Genomic DNA, 20,718 nt, shown 5'->3' with positions numbered 1-20,718 from the left:
TCACAAAACAAGTTACAAGAACTCACAAAAAAGTTACAAGAATTCAGGGGCTGGAGAGTTGGCTTGGTGGTTAAGAGCACTGGCTGCTCTCCCAGAGGATCCTGATTTGAATCCCAGCACTCACTTGGCAGCTAACAACCATCATAACTCCAGTTCCAGGAGATCTAACACTTTCTTCTGACCTGCATGGGCATTGCATGACATGGGTGCACTTACATACATGCAGGCAATACACTCATACACATAAAATGAAAATAATAAATAATTTTTTAGTTACAAGAATTCATACAAAAAAAGTGACAAGAACTCACAATAGTTACAAAAATTCACACACACACACACACAAAAAAAAAATCAGAAAAAGTTTCAAGAACTCACAAAAAGCTGGTGTGGTGGTACACACCTTTAATCCCAGCACTCAGGAGGCAGAGGTAGGCAGATCTCTGTGAGTTCAAGGCCAGCCTGGACCACTGGGGCTAGATATTTAGCTCTTGTCTTTTTTAATAAATAAATAAATAAATAAATAAATAAATAAATAAATAATAAATAAAAAGGAAATTTTTTAAAAGTTCCAAGAACTCACTGGGCGTGGTGGCACAGGCCTTTAATCCCAGGACTCAGGTGGCAGAGGCAGGCGGATCTCTGTGAATTCAAGGCCAGCCTGGTCCACATAAAGTTACAAGGCCTCATTAAGAAATTACAAGAACTCACAGAAACAGTTACAATAAGAGACATTTCCCTCCCTGAAGTTATATAAAGGGAAAAAAATGAGCTCCCAGGATGCAGCTTTCCTGGTCCTCACCCATGCCCAGGTGAACCTTGTTGAGATGCAGCTGCATAGTCGCCCAGGCTCCTGTAAGTGACCCCAATAAACTCAGTGGCTCCCCAAGCTAGACTACACAGAGGGAGTATTCTTTGCCTGTCGGTGCCCTATCACAGGGTGAACAGTGTCTAGAGACACCTGCATGTGACTTGGACCAACAGTGAGGGGCAGGTGGTGGGTAGAGGAGGAGGTGGGTGCTGGGGAGTCCACACACAATGTGGATCTGTCAGTAGGATTTGGGTGGGGTCCCAGCCACCTGGTAGATTAAGGGCTGGGGAGCGGGAGGTTGGCTCTGTGGGTGGAGGATGGCTGGGACTCTGTCCAGCTCTCTGCGTGCACCAGGGCTAGATGGGGCTTGCACCCTCCTGCTCAGCTGTACCTGCTTGGCCAGCTGCCTCCGCCTCTCTTCACCGGCTTCATCGCGGCCCTGCAGATCTCGCTCATGCTGCGCTTTCAAGGCCTGCACGGTCACCTCCAGGCGCAGCTTGGCATCCTCGGCCGCTGTCAGCTCATCTTCCAGCTCAGTCACCTGTGTCCGCAGGTCGCTGGCAGCCTGTTCTGCCACTCGGCGGGCTCTCTCCAGCTCATGCACCTGGTGGGAGGAGGGAGTGAGTTTGGGGCATTGGCTGGGGTTAAGATGGTGTCCTGGGTAGAGCGGAGAGCCTGTGATGGAGGATGAGGCTGCGGTGTTGGTGCAGTGAGTTTGGGGCACTGGCTGGGGTTAAGATGGTGTCCTGGGTAGAGCGGAGAGCCTGTGATGGAGGATGAGGCTGCCGTGTTGGTGGAGATGTTCACCGGGTTCAGCTCCTCACACCTCCACTATTTACTGAGCACCTACTAGGTCTTGTCCTAAATTATCTGAAAACATTTTATAGAAACCTGTGATGGTTACTTTTTGGGTTTTAAATTTAAAAAAATTTCATTTTACGTATATGAGTGTTTTGTCTGCATTGTGTAAGTGCACCCGTGCATGCAATGCCTGCAGAGGCCAGGAGACGGTGTTAGATCTGCAGGAACTAGAGTTACAGCTGGTTGTTAGCTGCCATGTAGATGCTGGGAATGGAACCTGGGTCCTCTGCAAGAGCAACCAGTGCTCTTAACCGCTGAGCCGTCTCTCCAGCCTCCAGTGCTCTTAACCACTGAGCCGTCTCTCCAGCCCCCCTGGTTATTAATTCATTCTCGCCTCTATTCTTTTCTAAACTTGGGGTTTCTGTATGTTTCAGAGGGGTCTTTTCTAAACTTGGGGTTTCTGTATGTTCCCCGAGTCCTTGGGGCTCCTCTGGGAGCCTCAGCTTAGCAGTCTCCTCTTGGAGCCACTGCCCTTGATCCTCAGCTCCTGCTACTGAGCCCTGTTCATGGCCAGCTGTTTTCCTGGTGGTGCCCTGGGCTGGGCGGGGAGCTCCCCATGGCAGGTACATCCACTTACTGCCCCTGACAGAGAGACTCTGATCAGTGCAGGCCTGGTATTTAATGGGATTCTCATTCACCTGTGTCTGAGTGGCATCCACAGGTATGTCCAGCCAGGTATAGTGGCACATGCCTGTTAGCTCAGCACGTATGAGGCTGAGGCAGGAGGATTGCCAGGAGTTCCAGATCAACTTGAGACACATAATTATCAAAAACAAAGTGCAAGAGAGAGAGCAGAAAAAGAGGCAACTAATAATGCAAAAAACCCCAAGGTGTGTGATGGGAGAATCCTCACACCCTGTAACAATGCTCACAGCACTGCTGTCCCTGTGAGCACGTGACTGGATGGCTCTTCTTGATGGGGTGGGAGCCTGTGTGAGCCTGTCTCCCCTCACCATGGCTGCCCTCTCTGCTTACGCTCTTGCCAACGTCGTCCTTGCTGCTCAGCAGAGCCTCCAACTCAGCCCTCAGAGCACGGTTCTGCCGCTCCAGCTCCTCCCTGGCCTCCTGCTCTTCCTCCAGGGCCCGGGTCAGCGACAGTGCTCGGGCCTCCCGCTCCCGGCCTTCTGCCTCCACTCGCTCCCGTTCTTCCACGGCCCTTAGCACTGCGGCCTTCTCCTCAGCCAGGAGCTGCAGGGAGATGGAAGGGAGGCTGATTAGCTGAAAGAGGAGGACTGGGAGGAGGAGCCCAAAATGTCAAAAGTATTTGGGAGCTTGTATCTAATCCTTAAAGGATTTTAGGGTTACCTCTTCAGAGGGGGGAATGTTGGAGGGGAGGGAGTGGGCATGGTGTTTGATCAAAACACCTTATATGCATGTATGAAATTCTCAATAAGGTTTTTGTAAAAAATTAAGATAAAGGAGAAGGATGAAGAGGAGGGGGGGAGGAGGGGGGAGGAGGAGGGAGAGGAAGAAGGAGAGGGAGAGGGGAGAAAGGAGGAGGAGGAGGGGGAGGAGGGGTAAGGGAGAGGAGAGAAAGAAGGAGGAGGAGGAAAAAAGGAAGAGGAGGAGGAAGAGGAAGGGGAAAGGGGGAGGGGAAGAGGATCCACTAGAGAGAAAAAGAGAGACAGACTGAATGAGACAAGAAACAGAGAGAGAGATGGAGAGAGAGTCAGAGACAGAGGTAGAGACAAAGAGTCAGAGATGGAGGTAGACAGAGGCACAGGAGACAGAACTGAAGTTACGACCGTACCCCAGTCCAGCCCTGCTCTGGAGGGCCACACAGGCCACCTTGCTCCCCACAGTTGCAGAGGATGGGCACACCTGCCTCTTGTTGTGACGGTAGGCGACTATATACGTATATTTGAAAACAGACTTCAATGTTTACTGTTTTCTTTTAAAAGACATAGAAAGGAAGACAAATGGGGGATGGGGAGCAACATCTACCCACAAAGCCAGACCCACAACACCCTCCATGCTGGGATTATTTGACCAGGATGATAAGTAAGGTTTAGAACAAGCCAGGGATAATGAAAAAGAGACAGGTTCTAGTGGGATTTGAAACTGAAATAGAACTACATGGAAATGTCAGATGTGATATCCTGGGGCTGGCAGGATAGCTCAGTGGGTAAAGATATGTGCCACCAAATTGGACAACTTGAATTTGATCCTTGAACCCCAACACAGCTGTATCAAGACATGGCACTTGGGAAGTGTGAGGGCTTGGATCTGATATGGAAGACTAAGAAGTGGAACTATTTCAGGAGGCTGTGGAGCTTTTGAGAGGCGGGGCCTGGCTGGGAGGAGCCGCCAGAGGGCACCTCTGAAGGCCTATCAGACCCCCGCTCCTGCCTTGATCTCTGCTTCCTATTCACTATGACGTATATAGCCTCTGCCCCATGCTGCCCCAGCCACAATGTTCTGCCCAATTGCATGAGGACCCAGGACAGAATCCTCTGAAACCATGAGCCAAAATGAACCTTTCTTCCCTTAGATGGTTGCTGTCAGGTGTTGTCATCATAACAACACAATGCAAAGATAAGTGACTGGGGGCTGAAGAGGTGGCTCCGCGGTTAAGAGCAGCGGCTGCTCTTACAGAGGACCAGGTTCAACTCCCAGTACCCACATAGCAACTAACAATCATCCATAACATCAGTTCCAGGGGAATCCGACATCCTCTTCTGACCGCTGAGGATATTGCATGACACAGGTGCATTTATACACATGCAGGCAGTATACTCATACACACAAAATAAAATAATAAAAAAATATAAGTGACTGGATCCTGAAGGCCCCTCCTCCATCAATGGATTGTCCATCTGTAACTTGGTAGCAGAAATGTAGGATGTGAGGACTAGTTAAAAAGAACAGCCCACTATGGTGGCATGTGCCTTTAATCCCAGCACTTGGCAGGCAGAGGCTGTGAGATCTTGGCCAGCCTGGTCTACATAGTGAGTTCCAGGACAGCTGGGGCTATAGGGAGATCCTGGGTGCTAGATAAATTCAGTTGTCAACTTGACACTCACAGGAAGAGGGAACCTCAACTGTGGAATTTCCTCTGTGGTACTGGCCTACAGCCATGTCTGCGGGGCATCTTCTTGTTTGTTGAGTGATGTGGGAGGGCCCAGCCCACTGTGGGTGGTGCCACCCCTGGGCATGTGGTCCTGGTTTGCATAAGAAAGGTCTCTGAGGAAGTCAGGGTAAACAAGCCAGTGAGCAGTGTTTCTCCAACCACCTCCCTCCCTCAGTTCCTGCCTCCAGGTTCCCTCAGTGATGAACTGTGATTGGAATGTGTAACCCAGATAAACCATTTCCTCCCCAACTTGGTTTTGGTTAGAGTGTTTTATCACTGCAAAAGAAAGCTGACTGGAATAAAAAATAAACAGCTGGAGAGATGGCTCGGCAGTTAAGAGCACTGTTTGCTCTAGCAAGGGACCCGGGTTTGATTCCCAGCACCCACATGGCGGCTAACAACTGTCTATAACTCTAGTTCCAGGGGACTCCAATGCCCTCTTCTGACCTTCTTGGGCACTGCATGACACAGATGCACTTACATACATGCAGATAATACACTCATATACACAAAGTAAAAATAAAAATGGAAGGAAGGAGCAGGCTCTTGGCTAGCACTAGGTCTGGTCCCTGCTGTCTTCCCCACTTCCCTCCCTCACCCTTCCCTCCTTCCCCACCTCCCTCCCTCCCAAATTCACTACCACACACTCCCTTCCATGAGCTTCTGTCTTACCACAGACCCAGAAACAACAAAGCCAAGCAACCATGGACTGAGACTTCCCAGACCATGAGCCAAAATAACCTTTTCACTTAATAAACCCATGGCTTCCACTAGTGGCTACAGTCATGGAAGGCTGACTGACACATGACCCTAACAGTCCAGGTTTCATCTGCAAGCTGTGGACATCCTCATAGGATTTCCATTTTCTAGATGGGTAAACTGAGGCTGAGATGGGTGAAACAAAATTGCTTGACGTCTCCAGGGTGTCCCAGGATGAGAGAGAGGACATGTGAGCACCCTTGGGCACATGCGGACAGAATATTCTGCACACCACTATGCAAATGGGATGCCCTAAAGTAACAGGGGTGGGGGTGGGGGTGGTTGCAAATAGAGATGCAGGGCAGCCTGCTTTAGAGGCTCCAGGGGAGGACACCCCTGGTGTCTTTCCCCCTTGTAACCTCCTATGCACTCTTTAAAACCCATATCGAATGTCCCCTCTCCCCGACCACGTCTGTCCTGAATGTCCAAGTTTCTGGTCCCTAAGGATGGGCGGATGCAGGGCCGAGCTTTCTGGTCTCCCATCTGGGTAAACCGAGGCACCCACCTGGTCGAACTTGCGCTGTTTCTTCTCCAGCGTGCTCACGAGCTGCCGCTGCTGCTCAAGGTCCACCACAGCGTCGTCCAGCTCCTGCTGCAGCCGCCGGCGGCCCCGCTCCAGCCTCTCCACCACCTCCGTCTTTTCAGTCAGGCGCTGGGTCAGGGCCTCGGCCTCACGGGCCACCTTGCGACGAGCCTCCTCTCCCGCCTCCAAGGCCCCGGCCTCTTCCTCCTGCCGTCGCCGCCATTCAGAGAGCTGCGGGGAGGACGAGGGAGATGGCCCAGCTGTGGGTGACGGTGCTGGCCATTCATGCCGCCCACGTGGGGTCCGGAGGTGCGGATTCAACCCGGCTCCTCGGGAATAAACCGCTCCCACTGGGACCCAGACATCAAAGAAGCTTCCCTGGGAAGCCTCTGTGTGAAGAAGGCCGAGGCATGGGGCAGAAGCTAAGGTAGAGGGAACACAGGAGCCCCGGGAGCCCACAGAAGGCTGTCAGGAGCTCTTTTGTTTTTCATTCTTTTGGAAGTATTTTATGTGTATGAGTGTATTGCCTGCATGTGTGTAAGTGCACCTGTGTCATGCAATGCCCAAGGAGGAAAGAGAGGGAGTCAGATCCTCTGGAACTGAAGGTACAGACGGTTGTTAGCCCCCATGTGGGTGCTAGGAATTGAACCTAAGTCTTCTGTAAGAGCAGCCAGTGCTCTAACAGCTGAGCCATCTTTCCAACCCCTCTATTAGCATTAAGGCCACATGCAAGAGGGTCTGTTGTGGGCTATGCTAGGGCCCAATATTGAACACTGACAGTTATTTGAAGGGGCTCATAATCTGGTACAGAGACCTGTGGGCAGGATATTCACAGCCAGAACTTGGAAAGAGTGAAGACTTGGTCAGGAAGAGTGTCCAACCCCAGTTTAAGGAGTGAAGAAAGGCTTTCTAAGAGAACTGGGATGTATACATGAGAGCTTTGTCCAGGATACTGGTAAGGCTGCTCCCGGTGCAGGTGGAGTCCTCCGGCTGTGTGGGGAGGGGACAGGAGGTACAGGGGCATACAGCTGGACTGGAGGCTAGAGTCGGCTGTGTGCATGGATAGACTGGGGTAGGTGTAGTTGTGGGGACACAGGGAGGGTCAGGGGGTTGGAGCAGCACTGGGTGTCTGGCCTGTAACGGTCAGCGCCGAGTCTGTTCACAAGTCCGGATGCTGGGCGCAGCACCTGGGCCTGGGCACTCTGCAGCTCGCGGGCAGCCCGCTCTCTGGCGGCGGCCTCTTCCTCCATCTGCTCCCGCAGCCCTGCCGCTTCAGCCTCCACAGCACGCACTCGGGACCCCAAAGCCAGCTTGGCCCTGGTCTCCTCCTGCAGCAGCTCCTGTGAGTGGAGGCAATGGCAGGGGGTCAGGTGGGGCTCAGCAGCAGGGCAGAGGGCATGCTAGGGGTGGGTGGGCAGACCCGGTCACCTGGGTGTCATGCAGCTGGGACTCTGTGCTGCTCAGCTCCTTGCTCAGCCTGATGGATTTGGACTCCGCCTCGCTCAACGCTGTGGACACACTCTCCAGTTCTGCCTGCAGAGAGAGGATGAGTGCATGACATGACGTCCATGCAGGCTGCTACATTAGGCCCTGTTGGTGCCTCCACCCCAAACTCCACCACACACACAGTCAAGAAGGCAAGTGGCCAGGCCAGCAGCTGCTCTAGGGTCTAACCCAGAGAGCACCTGTACAATTTACATGTGGATATGGGGGTCGTGTGTTAAGTCTCCTGGAGGAGCTGAATTTTGGCCCTCATGTCCAAATGGAAATTGTACAGACATGTTCAAGCTGGATCTACAAGCAAGAACCAGGGAGCCACAGCCACATCACCCACAGGGTAGGGCAGACAGGCCATGTCAGATCCAGATGATGGAATATTATTCAACAACAAAAAGGAATGAGGGAGGTGGGTGTGGTGGTGCATGTCTTTAATCCTAGCACTTGGGAGGCAGAGGCAGGTAGATCTCTGTTACAATCAGGGCCAGACTGGTCGACATAGTAAGTTCCAGGCCAGCTGGGGTAATGGGGAGCTCCTGTCTCAAAAATTATAAATGGGGTCTGGAGAGATGGCTCAACAGTTAAGAGCACTGGCTGCTCTTGTAGAGAATCCAGGTTCAGTTCCCAGCACCCACATGGCGGCTAACAAGCATCCATAACTCCAGTTCCAGGGGATCTGACACCCTCTTCTGACCTCTGTTGGCATTGCACACATGGATGCACTCACATACATTCAGGCAACACACTCACACACGTAAAACAGAAATGAATAAACCCATAAATGGTCAAACTAGCCAGGCCTCGTGCAGAGGACTGTCTGTCTGTTGGAGTTCTATGAACTGTGGATTCACAGTTGTTCACCCCCAGCCAGGCCACCCCACTCACCTGGGCTCTCTGCAGCTTTTCAGCAGCCTCTGCTCGGGCACGCTCCCCATCACCAGCCCGGCCCTGCACCTCCTGTAGTTGGGACTCCAGGCGACGTCTCTTCTGCTCACCCTCCTGTCGTGAAGTCTGTAGGCTGCTCAGCTCTGTGCGCAGCTCCGACACCTCGGCCTCCAGGGCCAGCCGAGCCTTCTCCCAGACACCTTTGCCCTGTGGGCACAGGGAGTTCCTGAGGCAAACCCTTCAGCAGGCCGTGTAATCTCCTGCCTCTGGGGCTTTGTACATATAGTGCTGTTCCACCTGCTGGAACACGCTCCTTTTCTGGTTCCCAGATGGCTCTGCTCTCATCTCCTTCAGTTTCGTCCAACACCCCCCCTCTCACAGTGGACCTCCTTGACCCATTTGTTCCTCCTTCCCCAGGGCACCTGTCACCCTGACAGAGCCCAGACGTGTTTAACATGGTAGACTCCACCTGTAAACATCTCCACTAAGATGCCAGTATACAGGGGAAGGGACGATGGGATGCCTTGTTCCTTACGGCATACTATTCACTCGATTTAGTATTTATTCAATTCACATCCCTGTAAGGAAAGAACCCAGGGAGACCTGCCCAGCGTCCTGCCCAGTGTCCCTCTCCCTGGTCCCTGTCCACTCACCCTGCGGGCTTGCTCCAGCTGTTCTGCCAGCTCCCCCAGCGCCTGGCCATGCCTCTGCCTCAGCTCCTGCACCGTCACCTCGTGTGCACGAGCTTCCTCTTCCAGGGCCTTCTTCAGCTCCGTCACCTCCTGCTCCCTCTTAGACCTTTGACAGGAAAAGGGGGCGGGGGGAGGTAGGGAAGGGTTTGGGGAGATCCAGTCTGGGCCTCCTTCCTTATCTCCACATCCTGTGAGGGTCTGGATGTGAAATGCCCCCCACAGGCTCGGGAGTCTGAACACTTGGTCCTCGGCCTATGGCTCTGTTTTGGGGGGCTGTGGGTTCTTTGGGGTGTGGGATCTCCCTGACACACTTAGGGTGACTGGGGTGGAGCTAGGGGTCACAGTCGGTTCCTGTCCACATCTCTCTGCTTCCTGGTCTGCCGAGATTTGAGCCAGCCTGACTGCGTGGTCTCAACACTACAGACTCCCTGCCATGAAACTGTGAGCCCAACTAATCTTTCCTCTCAAGTTGCCTCTTGTTATTTGGTTGCTGCCAGGAGATAAGTAACAAATACACTTCCCACTGGGACAGTGTGGTGATGTGGGAGGAGGAATTTCAAGGGTAAACTACTCAACACTAAAAACCCTATTCAAAGGGCCCCTCCACAGGGACCTCACCCAAGACTCACCTGTAGACTTGGCTTAAATATTTTATTTATTTATCTAAAATATTTTATTTTTTCATCTTTTTGAGACAAGGTCTCCCTGTAGCCCCAGCTGTCCTGGATCTCACTATGTAGATCAGGCTGGCCTTGAACTCACAGAGATCCGCTTGCCTCTGCTTCTCGAGTGCTGGGATTAAAGGTGTGTGCCACCACACCTGGCCTTACTATTTAATTTTATGTGTATGAGTGTATTGCCTGCATGTATGTAAGTGCACCCATGTCATATAATGCCCAAGGAGGACAGAAGAGGGCGTCAGATTCCCCTGGAACTGAAGTTATGGACGGTTGTTAGCTGCCATGTGGGTGCTGGGAATTGAACCCAAATTCTCTACAAGAGCAGCCAGTGCTCTTAACTGCTGAGCCATCTCTCCAGCCCCAATACTTATTTTCTTATTTTTATTTTATGCATATGAGTGTTTTGTCTGCATGTGTGTATGTGCACCTGAATCACCCAGTGCCCATGGAGGCCAGAAGAAACCATCAGATCCCCTGCAACTGCAGTTACAGATGGTTGTGAGCCACCACGTGGGTTCTGGGAACCAAACTAGGGTCCTCTGCGCGAGCAGCCAGTGCTCTGAACTAAGTCACCTCTTCTGTCTCTGGACTTGGCTCAGCACTGAGTGTCCTCACTGCTTTAAGTGCCTCTTGTTCAGGTGTTGCTGGACTCTGCCTCCCCCAGGAGACCCAGAGGGTAACACCTCGTCCCTGCTCCTCCACTCCCAGCCTGGCTCAGAGCAGGTACAAGTGTGGGCTGAGTTTCTGCTAGCCATGACTGCTCCACCCCCCAGCCCTGCATGCCCAGGGCCTCACCGCAGCTCCTGCTGTGCATTCGTGGAGTCCAGCGTATCCTCCAGCTCCCCGCGCAGGGCCTCCAGCTCCTCACCCAGGTCACGCCGCTGCTTCTCTGCCTTGGCCCTGGCCACCCGCTCAGCCTCCAGGTCCTCCTGGGCTTCGGCCAGGCCAGCCTGTGCCTCCCGCAGGGACTTGAGCAGCTGGGCACGGGCCCCACCCTCCTCCTCTGCCCTGCGGGGGTTAGGGGGAGGTAACAAGGATGAGGTGGTAGGCTGGGTAGCTTTATTGTCAACTTGACACACCTGGGTGGAGGGAGCCTCAACTGGGGAACTTCCTTCATTAGACTGGCCTGTGGCCATGTCCATGGGGCACCTTCTTGGTTGCTGAGTGATGTGGGAGGGCCCAGCCCACTGTGGGTGGTGCCACCCCTGGGCAGGTGGGCCTGTGTTACATAAGAGAGCAGGCTGAGCAGGGGCCAGGGGAGCAAACCAGTAAGCAGTGTTCCTCCATGGCCTGTGCTCCAGCTCCTGCCTCCAGGTTCCTGCCCTGAGTTCCTACCTTGGGCTCCCGAATGAACTGTGACCTGGGAGATGTAAGACAGATAAACCCTTTCCTCCCCAAGTTGGTAGTGGTCAGAGTATTTTGTCACAGCAATGAAGAACAAACTAGGATAGGTGGGGTTGGCACCTGGGCAGGCAGGGCTGAAGGGGAAGTTTGGGGTGGTGAGTTCAAGTCCTGGCACTGGCATTAGTCATGTGACTCCTGCCCCCAAACCCCACCACTCTCCCAGGGGTCCCCTGGCTGCTGCCACATGCCACCCTTTATATGTGGGGTGTTTGGAGGTTTTATTGTTGAATTCCGAGATAGGGTCTCCCTAAGCTGCCTAGGCTGGCCTTGAATTCATAGCAGTCTTCCTGCCTCAGTCTCCCAAGTGCAGGGATGATGGGCATGTGCCACCGCACCAGGTCTTTTTTTAATATTCTTTCAGATTTCATTAATGAATTATTACTATTATTTGGGGGTTTTTTGAGACAGGGTCTCCCTGTAGCCCCAGCTGTCCTGGAACTCTCTATGTAGACCAAGCTGGCCTTGATCTCACAGAGATCTGCCTGCCTCTGCCTCCTGAGTGCTGGGACTAAAGGTGTGTACCACCACACCTGGCTCTAGATTTACTATATTTATATGTGTTTGTGTGTGCCTCTGTGAGTGCCAAAGATCAGAGGTATCAGATCTCCTGGAACTGGACTTGTAGGTGGTTGTGAACTGCCTAATAGAGGTGCTGGGAACCTAACCTGGGTCCTCTGCAAGAGCACCAAGCACTCTGAACCACTGAGCCACCTCTCTGGCCCCATAGGTCTTTTTTACATTTTTCTTGAGTGTGCACACGCATGCATGTGGAGGCTGGAGGTTGACACTGGGCTTTTCCACAAGCTCATTCCACTTTGTTTTGAGACAGGTCTCTCACTGCATCTGAAACTCACCAAATGGCTATGCTCACTGGATAATAAACTCCAGGATCCTCCTGTCTCTGCCTCCTCGGTGCTGGGATTAAAGATGTTTGTAGCTGCACCTGGTTTGTTTGTTTTTGTGGTCTTTTTGAGACCTGCAGCTCCAGCTGGCCTAGAACTCACTATGTAGACCAGGCTGGCCTCAATCTCACAGAGATCCATCTGCCTTTGCCTCCCAAGTGCTGGAATTAAAGGTGTGCATCACCAGACTCGGCCGCACCTGGCTTTTTATGTGGGTGCTGGGGACCCAAACTAAGGTCCCCATGCTGTGTGCCACTTTCCCCACTGAGCCACCTCTCCAGCCTCTAGTTCATATTTTTACACCTGTAAAATAGGGCTGCACCCACAAGCCAAGGTGCCTTGGATGCCCTGAAGCACAGTGTGGCAAATGCCCTGGCTGGCACACAGTAGGGGCTCAATAAGTGTTGGTGCAAGGATCCTGGCCCCTCATATGTCAGGCCACCCTAGAGGCTGGCAGGGAGAGGCTCAGTCCCACCCTCTGCTGGGTGTGCTAGTCACCCCAGTTCACAGAAGGGACTGAGGCATGAAGGCAGCCCCTGGGCACCCCACCTGGCCAGGGCTGCCTGCAGCTCATCCTCTTTACGGCCCAGCTGCACCCGCAGCTCTTCAGCCCGCTGCTGCTGCTCTGCCATCTGCTCCTGCAGCTCCGAGCTCTCCCCGTCCAGCCGTCGCTTTGTCTTCTCCAGCTCCTGCCGGCCTCTCTCCTCCTTCCGCAGCCGGTCTGTGGGCACAGGGACGCAGGAGCACTGAGACATCACCCACGGGGGACAGGGGAGGGCTCCAGACTGTGCCCACGGGACAGGGTCGGGGCGGGCTGAGACGGTGCCCACGGGGGATGAGTCAGACCCAGCCTCCCTCCTCCTGATGGTGTCTCTGCCTCCTCCTTCAGACTGTGTCAGCACCATATACATAGTCTGCCCCCCACCCAACTGCCTGTATGCACACCGGCCTACCCCTCTGTGTGCACCCCCACCACCCTCTGTCCCTGTGCACAGCTGCCTCCCCCCCATCTGTCTGTATGAACACCTGCCCCCTCCCTCCATCTGTGTGAACACTTGCCCTTTCCCTCTGTCTGTCAGTGTGCACAGCTGCCTCCCCCTCTGTCTGTGTGAACACCCACCTCCTCCCTCTGTCCTTCCCTGTGCACAGGTGCCTCCCCCTCTGTCAATGTGCACAGCCACCCCCTCCCTCCCACAAGCACTCAGCAGGCAGACAGTACACAGGCCTCTCACAGGCTCCCATGACTCCAGGGCCTCACCCTCCATGTCTGCGATGGTGGCCTCGTATTTGAGCCGCAGCTTGTTGAGACTCTTCACCTTCTCCTCCTCCTCGGCTGCCTGTGATGAGAACTCAGCCAGACGCTCCTCCAGCAGCTTCCGCTCCTGCAGGTGAAGGGACACAGGGTCAGGGCCAGCGGTCTGCCACCTGTCCATCCATCAATCCTCCACCTGCCCGGCCATCCCTCCTCCACCTGCCCGTCCATCCTTCCTCCACCTGCCTGTCCATCCCTCCTCCACCTGCCTATCTAGCACTCCTCCACCAGCCCCCATCTTCTGTCCTGGAGTCTGGGTTCAGCCTGCCCCATGGGGGTCAGTGCTGGCTGCAGGGCAGGGAGCCCTGTTACAGGTCCACTAAGCTACTGCCTCACTGAAGGATGTGGGCTAACTCCAACCACTGATGGTTGTTGGCTGCCATGTGGGTGCTGGGAACTGAACCCAGATCCTCTGCAAGTGCAGCCAGTGCTCTCACCACTGAGCCCTCTCTCTAGTCCTCACTATTTTTTTTTTTTTTTGGTCTTTTTGAGACAGGGTCTCCCTGCAGCCCCAGCTGTCCTGGAACTCACTATGTAGACCAGGCTGGCCTTGAACTCACAGAGATCTGCCTGCCTCTGTCTCCCGTGTGCTGGGATTAAAGGCATGTGCCACCACGCCTGGCTATCACTGTTCTTTTTTTAAAAGGATTTATTTTTTATTTTGTATGTATGAGTGTTTTGTCTGCATGTATGTAAGTGCACCATGTGTGTGCAATACCCATGGAGGCCAGAAGAAGGCGTCAGATTCCCTGGATGGTTATGAGCTGTCATGTGGGTGCTAGGAACCAAACCCATGTCCTCAGTTAGAGCAGCCAGTGCTCTTAACCTCTGAGCATCTCTCCAGCTCCCAACCATAGCTCTTAGTAGCAAACATCCCTGTGGGTCCAGCAGCATGCTGGGGGGTGGTCATCTGCCATCACCCCACACATGGCTCACTGGGCTGGGGAACCCCTGTATGAACCCATCTTCCACACTTGGGTCTACGTCACCCGCTAGTGGCCAGGGCTCTGGTCCCCAGCACACCAGGTGCTGACCCGTGCCCAGCCCCATCCACACCTTGCTTAGCTTAGCATTCTGGTCTTCCAGGATCAGCAGATCCTCCTGGAACTTCTTCATCTTGGCCTCTGTGGTCACCTTCTCCAGCTGCAGCTTCTGCCGTGCACCCTCCTCTGCCTCCAAGTGGGTTTCCAGCTCCTGTGGAGGAGGGACAGCAGACCCCAGGGGCTGTGGCTCATAACAGGCCCATGCCTTGGGCAACGCTGGGCAGGATCAAGCCCTTCCTGATCTTCCCTTTCTGTTCATTGGTCCAACAAGCACTTATTGAGTGCCTAGTGTATACCAAACACCACTGATGGCCTAAAATTCCTCTTCCTGCAGAAAGAGCACTTCCACAAACAGTCACAGGAGGGTGGCTTGCCTGGGCTAGCAGCAGGGCAGAGAGGGCCATGGAGCCAGGAGGTGGACATAGGGTCCTGAGGATGGCACCTGAGCACCTAGATCCAACCGTATATGAAGCTGGCACATTCTAGAGCTCCCATTTGTCAAATGAAGCCTATACATTCCTTCCGTGTGGGTCACTTGGAGCTGCGGGGTGGGGTGGGCATGGCCATGGGTGTCACCCCCCCTCACCTGGATGTGCTGCTGCAGACGTTTCTTCTCTCCCTGCAGCTGCCGGCTGCACTCCTCCTCCTCACCCACTCGAGCCTCCAGCTCTGACACGACCAGCTCCAGCTCCTGTTTTCTGGCTGCCAGCCGAGCTCGTGTCTCCTCAGCCTCCGAACACAGCTCGGCCTCTGCACGAAGCTGCTCGGCGAGACGCAAGCGTTCCTCCTCCAGCTGGGAACAATGGGAATGGGTCACGGGTCAGCGGGGTCAGGGGTCGGCTGGGTCAGGCCCCTTCTGTCCCCCTGACTGTGTCCTCACAAATCCTGGTGATACAGTGATGGTGGGGGTATGGACTCCCCCCACACACCTCAGGGTGACCTCATGTCCCTAATCACCAAGGCAGAGTACTGGGCAAGTCCTCCCTCACCTCTCACAGCCTACCCAGGTCCCTCTGCCCAACCCAGCACAGCCAGACCCCAACCCTTAGGCCCACCCCTGCTCTACTGTTACTCTCCAAGTCCTGACCATCACCCACTGGCCCTGGCTAGTATCCCTGTCTCTTACCCTCTAGACTGGCCCCTGACTCTGCCCGCAGCCCCACTTCCTCACTCTCCCCAATCTGCCCTTCACACTCTGAACGACCTGAAGCCACACTCCTCACCCTCTCAGCCTGCCCTTATGTTCACCCACGGCCCTTACTCCCTCCATCCCATCCTTCATACACTGGCCCCACCCAGAAGCCCCACCCATCATCCCCCTGGCCCAGTCCCCCACCCCACTCTACTACAGCCCTGCAACCCAAGGTCCCACCCCTCATCTTCCTGAGCCCACTACTGGCCATTGGCCATGCCCAGAAGCCCCAGCCTACTGCTTAGTCTGTCACTCTCTTGACCCCACCCATAATTCCCCCCTACAGTGAGTTCAGCCTGAAACCTGCCTTTCATGCCCTGGCCCTACCAAGAAGCCACATGTTGTAGCTCCCCATCCCCAGCCCCTGACCATCTTAGACTGACCCCCAGACCCTAACCTCAACCTCTCAGACCTACCCCATAGCCCAGGCTTAGCACAGAAATCCCACCCTGGAACACTGGCACCCTTGAACGAGGGCCCCACCCCTCACCCTCTGGGACCATCCCTCATCCTGGTCCCTCAGTCCCTGGGATCCATCCCTCATCCCCTAGGACCTGTCCTTCATCCCTTAGAACCCACCTCTCAGCCCCTGGGACTGGTCTCTCAGCCCCTGGGACTCTGCCCATCAGTGACTAGGACCCTCAGCCCCTGGGATCATCCCCTCAGCCCCTAGGACTCTCCCCTCATCCCCTGGGACCTGCCCATCAGCCACTAGAACCTTCAGCCCCTGGGACCTGCCTCCCCACCCCTTGTCCCCTGCCTCCCCATCCCAGCCCGGCCCTCACCTGCGCCACTCGGCCCTGAAGCTCGCCCACTTCCCGTGCACTCTGCTGCTGCAGCTCCTGGACTTTCTGCAGCTCCTGTGCACGGGCCTGAAGCACTTCATCCTGCCGGGTCACCTGCAGCAGTGGCTTCACCTGGGTCCAGGGAAGGCACTGGTGTGATGGCCAGCTCCAGGAGAATGGCCTGCCCTCTGTCCCCTGTCTATCACCCCTGGCCTCAATCTATGGGTATATGCATGCAAGTACTGGGAATCAAACTCGGGTCCCTCTGCTAGAGCAGCATGTGCTTCTAAGTCACTTCTCCAGCCCCATTTTTCATCTATCATCTATCATCTATCATCTGTCTATCTCTATCATCTACCATCTGTCATCTATCATCTATCTATCAATTATCTATCATCTACGTATCATCTATCATCTATCTGTCTACCTATCATCTGTCATCTGTCTATCTCTATCTCTATCTATCTATCTATCTATCTATCTATCTATCTATCTATCTATCTATCATCTACCTATCATCTGTCATGTGTGTATTATTAGTGAGCAGGAATGGAAGTCAGAGGACAATTTGTGGGAGCTGATCCTCTCCTTCCACCGTGTGGGTCCTGGGGATTAAATTCATGTTGTCAGACTTGGCAGCAAGCACCTTTACCTGCTGAGCCATCTCATCAAGCCTTTCCCCCCCTTTCTTTCATGTTTCATGTAGCCCAGGCTGGCCTCAAATGCTATACATAGCCTAGAATGATCTTAAACACGTGATCCCCCAGCCTCCACCTCCTGAGTGCTAGGATGACAGGTGTGCACCACCACACCTGGTTAATGTAGTGCTGGGGATGGAACCCAGGTCTTTGTGCATGCTGGGCAAATGCTCTACCCGCTGAGGTACAGCCCCAGCTAAGGCCTCAAACTGTCCTACTGCCACAGCCTCCTGAGTTTGGGAATGATGGGCATGTGCCACTCCCCTATCCATCCTGCATCTTTTATGCAAACTAGTTTAAATCACTTGCCATCTTTAAAAAAAAAAAAAAAACCCTGGGTAACAAAGGTAGGGTTGATTGGCCCCATTTACAGACAAGGAAAACTGAGGCCCCAGAGGAAGTGGCTCTACTGGTGAGAACCACGTCTGTACTCACCTTGATGAAGAGCCTCCACCACTGCCAGTTCCTCAACTTGAGGTAGGCGGCACAGTTTCTCTGCATCACCCTGAGCGCGCTCTGCTGCTGCTGCCGCCGCTGGAAGGCCCTGCCGGGACACACCAGAGAGGTGGGCCAGGTCACGTAGCTTGGGCTGCCTCAAACGCCCTACGGAACTGAGGACCACCTTGAACTCCGGATCCCCTGCCTCCACCTCTCCAGTGCTGGGGTTACAGGGCTGTACCACCACTCCTAGTTAGTGTGGTGGTGGTCAGACCATGGGACCCGGGGTCTGGCGCATGCTGGGCACTCTACCAACTGAGCCCAGCACCAGCCCTGAGAATGACTCTGTCATGGACTTTACACTCAGTTCTGACAACCCCTGCCCTGTGCCCTCTGTCCTGGGCTTCCATCCAGGCCCCAGCCTCCTACCTGTCCCCTGAGTCCACCCTCAGCATGCTGACCCCACCCTCCTTGGCTCACAGCTCTCCATGGCTTCCCAGTACCCCTGGGTAAGGTCCCCCAGCCCAAGACCTGAAGCTTTTTCTTGCTCTGTTCTTTAAATGTTTATTATTATTATTTTGTCTTTTCGAGACAGGGGCTCCCTGTAGCCCCAGCTGACCTGAACTCGCTATGTAGACCAGGCTGGCCTTGAACTCACAGAGATCCGCCTGCCTCTGCCTCCCGAGTGCTGGGATTAAAGGTGTGCACCATCATGCCTGGCTTGTGTTTATTTTTATTTTAGGTGTATGAGTGTGTTGCCTGCATGAGCATAAGCGCACTTGTATCATGCAATGCCCACGGAAGTCACAAGAGGGTGTCAGATCCCCTGAAATTGGAGTTACAGACCATTGGTAGATGCCATGTGGGTGCTGGGTATTGAACCCGGGTCCTCTGCAAAAGCAACCATTGCTCTAACAGCTGACCCATCTGTCCAGCCCCAGCCTTCCTGCTCTGTTCTGAGTGACCCACCCACATCCTGACACAGGTTAGGTGCCCTGCCACAGGCCCCCCACATAGATCAGCTCCCTTCTCCTCCATAGGCCTTCCTGACCTGGGTGAGGCTGGGCAATACCAGGCTTCACCCCACACTATGACCCCTGTCCAGGCAGGTCGCCCATCTGACCCACCAACTTGGTCCTTAGCAACTGGCTAGGGTCACAACCTGCCCGCTGCTCACCAGGGTTTTCTGAACCACAGAACCTAGAACCTCAGAGCTCAGTTCCCGCTAAGTGTTTGGGGACCCTGGTCAACCTCCGCACCACCCAGCCTCAGCCTTCTGGGACCTGGGCACAACCTGGCTCCCTCACCTGCGGGCCAGGTAGCCCCGTGCTGCGGCCTGGAAAGACACAATGATGTCGGTGACCTTCAGATCTCTCTCCTCTTCCAGTTGGGCCAGTACTCCCGCCCGGAAGAAGATCTTGCTCTGCCCCACACGATACAGGTTGGGGTCCAGCTCCAGAGCCTGGATCTGTGGGGGTTTGAGGAAGAGGAGATGATGGAGGAGGAGGGAGGGGGAGGGACCACTGCGCCTGTCACAGGCCCCTCCCTATAACCATAGGCCCCGCCCCCACTCACCATCTTCTCACAGGCCTGCTTCCCATCCATGAAGCCCTTGGGGATGGCGTTGGGAGTGAGGATCTCATAACTGCAATAGGTCAGAAGGGGAGAGAGATCAAACAGATTAACAAGGGGCTACTACATTTTGGATATTTGTAAGGGGGGATTGGGACAAAGGCTCTCATGCAGCAACCCTCCTGCCTCAGCTCCCTGAGCAGCTGTACATCTAGGACCATACCACTCCATTTTGTGTGTCTGGCTTTGTTAATTTTTTTTTTTTTTGAGTCAGGGTCTCACCATGTGGCCCTGGCTAGCCTGGAACTCACTAAGTAGACCAGGATGGCCTAGATATCACAGCGATCCGCCTGCCTCCACTCCCTGAGTGCTGGGATTAAAGGCCTGCACCACCATCCCCAGTTCGGCTGGTTTTTTGAAGTGAGTTCTGGGGCTCGAACTCGGGGTTCTTCAACAGGGCTATCTCCCGAGCCCTTAACTTTCAATCCCTACAGCCTCCCACCGCAGCTCACCGCTGCCGGAACTCCTGGAACAGGATGCGGTTGGGGAAGCCCTGCCTGCAGATGCGGATGCCCTCGAGGACGCCGTTACAGCGGAGCTGGTCCAGCACCAACTTGGGCTCCAGCTTCCCAGCCTGTGAAGACAGACGGACACGATCAGCGGTGGCCACCAGGGGGCACCACACGCAGGGTGCTGTTGCAAGTGCTCTACCCCTGAGTTTGCATCCCCAGCCCCTCACTGGGGGAGTCTAGGCAGGGGCTCCACCGCTGAGCCACACCCGGGCCCCCAGTCCCAGTGATCTTCCAACCCTTATCCTCTCCATGTTTCAACCTTCCTCTGGCCCTTTGTATAAGCGACCCTTTCCTTGGAAAACTCTGATGTGGCACATAGTCCTCACCCTCCTCCAGGTAGGTTTCCCTGACCTCCCTGGCCAGGGCAGAGCCTACCTGACCTTTCCCACTATGAGTCCACCTGGAAGTTCACTTTGGCTGGTTAGTTCAATGTGTGTTTTATTGGGTAACCTGGCTGCCAAGAAACTTGAGCAGTTGACCCTCCCCCACATGCATCAGCTGCTGCATAACTAAGGTTGGCCGGGCCAGGGAGCAAAAGCAAGAGCTCTTTCCCTCTTTCTGTTACTGTGTCCCCAGGTCTTGTCCCTGCCACATAAAGGATGCTCAATAAATTTCAATCATGTAAGTGGACCGATTTTCCAAACAAGGCAGAGTGCTGGGGCGTGGCAGCCACTTGCTCCCAGTCACACAGCGAGGCCCTCAGACCCCATCCCCCTTGCCCCAGGCTGTGCACTCACCCTCTTCTCGTGATTGGGGACGATGCACCGAACAAAACTGGGGTTGGTGTTACTGAGTGTGGCCATGAGGCGGCTCAGGGATTCCTTATAGAGCTGCCCCACCGTCCGGAACATTCCCCTGCGAGGCCGGCCACCTGGTGGGCCATCTCCAAGGCTGCTGACCTGTTCCAGGCCCACAATGCCCTCCACTGTGTGGGGTGAAAGAGACACAGAGGGGTCAAGATCAGCTTTGGGTTTTGGTATCTTTTTTTTGTAGCCCAGGCTGGACTCAAACTCATGGCCCAT

At 54.4% G+C, this 20,718-nt stretch overlaps 1 protein-coding gene across 4 annotated transcripts in view; it reads right to left on the bottom strand.

Annotated features, from left to right (window-relative positions):
- Myh14 (myosin heavy chain 14) overlaps positions 1–20,718 on the bottom strand; it is a 70,395-nt gene that overhangs the window by 11,663 nt on the left and 38,014 nt on the right. For all 4 annotated transcript variants that reach the window (XM_008845131.3, XM_029569296.1, XM_029569297.1 and 1 more), the window contains 18 exons: positions 20,434–20,621; positions 19,637–19,758; positions 19,128–19,197; positions 18,860–19,020; positions 17,550–17,658; positions 16,417–16,548; positions 15,026–15,232; positions 14,453–14,590; positions 13,343–13,466; positions 12,634–12,805; positions 10,574–10,786; positions 9,060–9,204; positions 8,407–8,613; positions 7,453–7,557; positions 7,212–7,364; positions 6,007–6,255; positions 2,648–2,860; positions 1,203–1,415 (listed from right to left, as the gene is read on the bottom strand). In XM_008845131.3, coding sequence (XP_008843353.1) covers positions 1,203–1,415; positions 2,648–2,860; positions 6,007–6,255; positions 7,212–7,364; positions 7,453–7,557; positions 8,407–8,613; positions 9,060–9,204; positions 10,574–10,786; positions 12,634–12,805; positions 13,343–13,466; positions 14,453–14,590; positions 15,026–15,232; positions 16,417–16,548; positions 17,550–17,658; positions 18,860–19,020; positions 19,128–19,197; positions 19,637–19,758; positions 20,434–20,621 — 2,921 coding nt within the window. The remainder of the gene's footprint in view (positions 1–1,202; positions 1,416–2,647; positions 2,861–6,006; positions 6,256–7,211; positions 7,365–7,452; positions 7,558–8,406; positions 8,614–9,059; positions 9,205–10,573; positions 10,787–12,633; positions 12,806–13,342; positions 13,467–14,452; positions 14,591–15,025; positions 15,233–16,416; positions 16,549–17,549; positions 17,659–18,859; positions 19,021–19,127; positions 19,198–19,636; positions 19,759–20,433; positions 20,622–20,718) is intronic.

This window comes from Nannospalax galili, unplaced genomic scaffold (genome assembly GCF_000622305.1).
Source record: "Nannospalax galili isolate Female #2095 unplaced genomic scaffold, S.galili_v1.0 scaffold960, whole genome shotgun sequence".
In the NCBI taxonomy this organism is placed as follows: Eukaryota; Metazoa; Chordata; class Mammalia; order Rodentia; family Spalacidae; genus Nannospalax; species Nannospalax galili.
The sequence above is the reverse complement of the archived record's forward strand: the minus strand, read 5'-3'. Positions and strand labels throughout refer to the sequence as shown.